This window comes from Zingiber officinale, chromosome 4B, assembly GCF_018446385.1.
Source record: "Zingiber officinale cultivar Zhangliang chromosome 4B, Zo_v1.1, whole genome shotgun sequence".
NCBI lineage: Eukaryota > Viridiplantae > Streptophyta > Magnoliopsida > Zingiberales > Zingiberaceae > Zingiber > Zingiber officinale.
In genome coordinates this window covers 23,509,090-23,516,217 of record NC_055993.1, presented here as the reverse complement: position 1 = coordinate 23,516,217, position 7,128 = coordinate 23,509,090, and the positions used below count along the sequence as shown (strand labels likewise).

The following is a 7,128-nucleotide window of genomic DNA, read 5'->3' as shown; positions in this document are numbered from 1 at the left end:
AAATGTTGGATAAATCAATTAAGGGAGTTAATTTGGTCATGTTTGACTTTGGCCAAATTAGGAAGGTTGAAAGTCAATATTGACTTGACTTGGATGCCACCACATTTGATGAGGTGGCATGGGAGAACCAATGGGGATGCTACACATCACCATGCCACCTCATGCTTGCCACCTCATGGGAGGTTACCCATGAGTGGTCGGCCACATTAAGGGGGCAATTAAGAGCATTAATTGCCCACTTAATGACATTTATGTGGCCGGCCACATGATATGGTGGATTGATTGAATTTTTGAATTAAAATTTTTTTGATTCTTCTTCTTCCTTGGTGCTCTCGGCAACTTCTCCCTCTCTTCCTCCTCTTCTTGGCCGAAAACCACATAGGTGCTAGCACACCTTGTTTCGGTCATCTTCTCCACCTAATTGCTTGTGTGGACACATATAGAGGGGCTCTACTTTGTGCCCTCTAGATCCAACTTCAACCTTAGTCGAGCGGGATAAGCGAAGGGCACGCATCAAAGGTAGTTTTTCTTTAAACTATAGATCTAGGAGTAGATCTAACATATTCGGGTATTAAGCATGATATAAATACGTGGAATTTTTCGAATCGGATTTTTCTTTGCACGAGATCCTTGGCTAGGGTGTTTCGGGGTTTCCGCGACGCGAAAAGCGGTTTTCGTGGCCCGAAAAATTCTAACAATCGAGTCTATGATTTGATGTATACTAAGTTTAAAATTAGGTTATTTGTAGACTTCGACTAGCCGTCAAATAGACAAATCTATAACTTAAATATTATTCGAGCTCTAAATAAGGCAGAACAAAGACATGCAACAAGTTCATTTGTTAGGGTAATGTCTTTTATGAAGTTTGTTTGTCTATAAAATGTGAATAGGTTGTGTTTTTTTATTATGAAAGTGTATTGCATTTAGTATGTTGTTAGATGATTGCTACTTTGAAAGTTGCATTATGTTATTGTCTAGAATGGTATTGTATAAATTACACTTCAATTGGAGATGTAAATTCTTTGTCCTAAATTCCCAATTTGTTTCAACTTATGCATTTTAGTAGAATTCAGGGGACCTGATTGCTTCAAGTGAAGAGAACCATATTCTAAAATCTGAATATGAATTTAGAATCTGAAATAAACACAACATGACTTGCTCTCAATTCATTGGCAAACAACCTCCACATGCAGATTTAAAGTTCAAATACAAAAAAATAAAAAATAAATAAATAAAAAAGGAACTCACTGCAACTCTTTCTCCTGGTTTTATTGGAACTTAAACAGGATTTAAGTTGCAGAACTCCTTATCTGAGGACTAGTTGAAGTGGCACAATAATCCTTAGTGCTGATGTGAGCTAGAGGAATTGATGCTCTTGGCTCATGACACGTTTAGGGCTCCAAGAGACCTTGGAGCAGGAGGAATGCCAACATCTAGATTGCCCTCTAGAGCTTGAACAATTTGACTCATGGTTGGCCTCGAACTCTCGTCATCTTGAATGCACCAGCAAGCAAGTTTACAAGCTATTTCAAACTCTTCTAAGTTGACTTTACCCTCTAACCTTTGATCTATCAAGCTTTTGACATCTCCGATTACGAGTTTGTTCGTTGCGACTAAGGGGAAGAACTCAAAACTACTTTCTCCGGTGTGCATGAGGTTTCTCTTTCCTGATATGATCTCGAACAACATCATTCCGTAGCTGTAAACGTCTACTTTTGTAGTGATGGGCATACCCCAAATCCATTCAGGCGCGATGTACCCTCTACTTCCTCGAATAGTTGTGAGAACTTTGCTAAAGTTCCTTCCGACAAGCTTTGCTAGACCAAAATCAGCTACCTTTGGCACAAGTGCATCGTCCAACAGTATGTTCTCTGGCTTAATGTCACAATGTATGATGCTGTCTCTGCATTGCTCATGGAGATAGGCTAATCCTCTTGCAGTTCCGGTAGCAATTTGATATCTTGTTTTCCAGTCTAGTACATTCGAGTTGCTAAGAAAAAGTTGATCAGCTAAGGAACCGATTGGCATGAACTCATAGACCAACAACTTCTTGGTCCCTTGAGAGCAAAATCCTATTAGCCTAATGAGGTTTACATGTTGAATGGCTCCTAGTGTGCTCACCTCCGCTCGGAATTGCTTCTCGCCTTGGCAAAGGCCCTCAAGCTTCTTCACAGCGATATAATTAGACCCCGGCAATGTGCCTTTGAACACTGATCCAAAGCCTCCTCCCCCGAGCTTCGTTGAGAACTTCCGTGTGGCTTGTTGCAGCTCAGTGTATGTGAACGAGACGAGACGACTCTGCATAGCCTTTGCTTTCTCAATCATCCGCCTACTTTCTCGCTTCTTTATCACAATCAAAGTGGCAGGAACGCAAGTAAACAAGATGGCCAGGACAATGGAACCGATGATAACCCAACTTGCCACTCTCTTCTTGTCTCTTTCAGAAGATTGCAACTCCGAGGCAGCCAAGCGCAGGTAAAGAGTGCCTGCATCGGATTGATCATATTGTTCTTGCAGATTCAGCAACCCTCCATGCCAAACAAAGCAGCCACTACCGTTGTAGGAATAAGCATTGCAGGAGCAATTACTCATGCAAACCAACTCGCAGCCTTCCCTACTCCCGACCTTGACCGCAGTGTTGGGGTTATCAGGCAGCTTAACGTTTGGCATCTCAAAGAATCCATCTTTCTCATTATTGTTGGTGTTTTGTTCGCATTGGAAAGGAGTGATCCTCTGGCAGCCTGCTCTTCTGTCACCCAAATCCCACTCGTTCTGGAACATCACTCTGTAACCCCTGGCACAAGTGCAAGAAGGCCTGCTGATATCACTGCAGCTACCGAAAGGTCCGCAGCTAGCATACACCGAACAGCTAAACTTGGGCATAGCCCAGCAGAGCATCCATGATATTGTATTCTCCATCCACGTCAAAACGAGCATCTGGCCGGACTCATAATCGAAGACAAATCTAATCTTGAGGTTGGGATCATTGGAAGTGTAGATGAAATAGCTCTCCTCGGTGTTGTTGGTGAAAGCGAAGTTGACGATGCCTCTCCAGGTCATCTCCGGGACAGAAGTGAAGACGTGTCCGTCCCAGATTCCGCTGGCCCAATATTCCTTCGACAAATTCCAGAAAAGCAAATACTGAGAGGTTGCGCCGGTTGGATCGCTCTGGAGAGTGAAGAGTCCAGGAGAAGGGTCAACTTTGTTCTTCCAGGAAGTGAGGCGTTGAGGCGTGCTGGTGAGCTTGTTGAACCCGATCTTGGCGCCGGGAAGCCAAGTGTCGGTGGGGTGATCGAAGCTCTGCCAGAAGATGAGAGAGGAGTTGGATTCATCCCTGAGCTGGAGATTACCCGTGTCAAGGATGACCGCGACGATTGTGGAGTTGGAGGATGGGATGGTGGTGACGTTGGTCGACCATATGATGGATTTGAACTGGTTGAGGATGATGAGATTGCCATCGTCAGAGATCTTAAGCTCCGACGCGGTTGGGTCGGTGACTGGAGTGGCTCTGTTGGCCACCCACACCGGGGTGACTACAGAAATCGTATCGTACCAGATGCCGATGTAGTAGTTGAAGGAGGTCGTGCCGGTGCTGCCTGGTGGCGTGAAAAAGCCAAGCACGAACCTGCCGCCTCCGGAGGTGATGGTCTGGTTGCCGGACAGAGAACTTTCAGCGTAGATTGTGTCAGTTGACGACGTTGCGGAGAAGAAGAGAAGAGAGAGGGAAAGGGAAAAGGAGAAGTGCAAGAATGAAGTTGCACTGGAACATGAAGAAGCTATTGCCATTGCTGATGGCTGATGAGCGACGAAAGGTCCAAGAAGATGGAATATTTAATGGCGCCGCTGGACTCTAGAAGGAACTGATTTCCTCAACTGAGATGGCGGAGCCAATCTAACCGGCCTGATCCGGAATCTTAGTTTGTCCCCATCTCAACGCTGTTGGGCCATCCCCTTCTCAACGCCGGGCCCCAGCTATAGCCCCGGGTAGGCATTAACGTGCCCTTCCCAACTCCGTTCAGATGCCTCTTATCTAAATTGGAATGCCCGTTTCAAACGTAACAATAATTATCAGAATAAATCTTTCTGTATTATTATGTCAATCGACGTAGTATTATTTAATCTATCAATTGGTTGAGTATTGACGTCAACAACATTTTTAATTTAATCATTTAAATTATTATTATCGATAACTAATTAACGTGCATGTACAACAACTAGATGCTTTGTAATGCTTTTGATGATGATCATCTTGAGTAAATTGTCTTCAACGGCGTCGCTGGAATCTAAATGGATCGGAACTGACTTCCTCAACTCCGTTCAGATACTTCTTATCCAGGTTGGAATGACCGTTTCAAACGTATTAGGAAACTCTAATTATATGAATAAAATTTTCAATTGATCGAGTATTATTTAATCAATTAATCTTAGCTCAGTCATTAAAAATAGATTATTATTATCAATACGTGTTAATTTTAATTGGCATGTACAACAACTGAGATGTTTTAAATGTTTTTTTTCATGCTTATCTGAGGAAGAGTTCATTCCTCCATACTTTTTAATTTAGGTGGCGTTTGGTTTAGAAATTTGAGAATGAGATAACAGATTCTCTTGGATTTTAATGGAATGGAAATAAGAATTAAGTTTTGGACAAAAATACTCTTAATATATTTGTTCAATTTTTCTTTCATTTCACTCTCTCTCCTTGTTCTCTCTCATCATACTTTCTCTCTCCTCATACTATCATCACATTTTTCTCTCTCAACATACTTTCTTTCTCCTCATTCTCTCTCATCACACATTTTCTATCATTTTCTCTCCGTATTCTCTCTCATCACACATTCTCTTTCATTATTTTCTCTCTCTTCATTCTCTCCTCATTTTTCATCATATTTTCTCTCTCATCATTCTTTCTCTCTCCTCAATCTCTCTTATCATACACCCTCTCCATATTTTATCTCATCACACTTTCTTTCTATTCATTCTCTTCCATGACACTCTCTCTCCTCATTCTTTCTCATCACACATTCTCTACCATTTTCTCTCTGTATTATTTCTGATCACAAACTCTCTCTCATTATTTTCTCTTCATTCTCTCCTCATTTTTTCATCATACGTTCTCTCTCATCATACTTTCTCTCTCCTCAATCCCTCTTACCATTCTCTCCATATTTTCTCTCATCATACTTTCTCTCTCTTCATTCTCTTCCATCACACTCTCTCTCCTCATTTTCTCTCATCATACTTTCCCTCTCTTCATTTTTTCTCATCATACTTTCTCTCTCTTCATTTTTTCTTATCACACTTTCTGTCTCATCACATTTTCTCATCATACTTTCTCTCCTCAATCTCTCATTTTCTCTCATCACACTTTCTCTTTCTTCAATTTTTTCTCATCACTCTTTCTCTCTCAACACACTTTCTCACTCATCATACTTTTTCTCTTCTCAATCTCTTCAATCACACTCTCTCTCCTTATTTTCTCTCATCGCACTTTCTCTCTCTTCATTTTTTCCCATCACACTTTCTCTCTCATCATATGTTTCTCTCACATTCAACTTTCTCTTCTATCTAATTTTTTCTCTTATTTTTCTCTAAGGGTAAAAAAAAAACTTAGGTTCATTCCGATTGAAAATATTCAACTAACCAAATATTATTTTTAAGAATGATACCCAAGCTCATACTTATTCTCATTTTGCAATACTATGATATTCATTCCCATTCCGATTCCTAGGAGAGAACCAAACACCATCACCTTATATTTGTCAACTCAAGAAATCCATAAATATTTATATTTATCAACTCAAGATATCCATAAATGTTCATTGGCAAATTTCTTATATTTATCTCATTGGTCACATGCTAAGTATTTTTTTTAATTACTCTTCTCTATTCTATAAATATTATATATATATATATATATATAATATTTTTTTTACTTATGAGCAAGGATGGAGCTAGGATATTAGTTCAATATAGACAATGTATTAGACTATTTTAAAAAAAAAACTTAGGTGGTTTAGAGTTTCAAACAGAGTTTTGTTAGTCATTGGGTCACTAGATACTAAGGGTAATTGATTATTTGACTTGAATAGAATAGAATAGAGAATAAATATAATATATATATATATATATATATATATATATATATATATATATATATATATATATATATATATATATATATATATATATTATAAAGTTTTTTTAAAATAAATTTTAAAGTTTTTAAAAGAATTTTTAAAAGAAATTTTAAAGTTTTTAAAAAAGTGTTAAAATGTTTTTTTAAAGTTTTTAAAAGAATTTTAAAAATAATTTTAATTTTTTTTTAAAAGAGTTTTTAAAATAATTTTTAAAGTTTTTAAAAGAATTTTTGAAATAACTTTTAAAGTTTTTAAAAGAATTTTTAAAGTTTTTAAAAGAATTTTTAAAATAATTCTTTAATGTTTTTAAAATAATTTTTAAAGTTTTTAAAAGAATTTTTAAAATAATTTTTAAAGTTTTTAAAAGATATTTTAAAATAATTTTTAAAGTTTTTAAAAGAATTAAAAAAAAAAATTAAACTTTTTTAAAAGAATTTTTAAAGTTTTTTAAAGTTTTTAAAAGAATTTTTTAAGTTTTTAAAAGAATTTTTTAAAGGTTTTAAAAGAAATTTTAAAATCTTTTTAAAAGAATTTTTAAAAAATTTTTTAAAGTTTTTAAAAGAATTTTTTTAAGTTTTTAAAAGAATTGTTTAAAGTTTTTAGAAAAAATATTTTTAAAATTAATTTAATTTAATTTAAATTTATTTTAATTTATTTTAATTTAAGTTAATTTAATTCAATTTGTTTTAATTTAATTTATTTTAATTTAATTTAAGTTAATTTAATTTAATTTAATTTATTTTATTTTATTTTAATTTTATTTATTTATTTTAATTTAATTTATTTTTATTTTATTTTATTTAATTTAGTTTAATTTATTTTATTTTATTTTATTTTATTTTATTTTATTTTATTTTATTTTATTTTATTTATTTTAATTTAATTTAGTTTAACTTAATTTAGTTTAATTTATTTTATTTTATTTTAATTAAATTTATTTTTAATTTATTTTAATTTAATTTAATTTATTTTAATTTATTTTAATTTG

At 35.3% G+C, this 7,128-nt stretch overlaps 1 protein-coding gene across 1 annotated transcript; it reads right to left on the bottom strand.

Moving 5' to 3' along the window:
- Positions 1-1,186: 1,186 nt before the first annotated feature.
- Positions 1,187-3,786, bottom strand: LOC121978157 (G-type lectin S-receptor-like serine/threonine-protein kinase At2g19130). The gene has a single exon (XM_042530534.1). It carries the CDS (start codon positions 3,784-3,786, stop codon positions 1,381-1,383), a length of 2,406 nt encoding a protein of 801 aa, XP_042386468.1. The 3' UTR covers positions 1,187-1,380.
- Positions 3,787-7,128: the final 3,342 nt, after the last annotated feature.

Coding starts and splice junctions, on each gene's coding strand:
- LOC121978157 (XM_042530534.1), bottom strand. CDS start 3,786: ATGGCAATAGCTTCTTCATGTTCCAGTGCAACTTCATTCTTGCACTTC.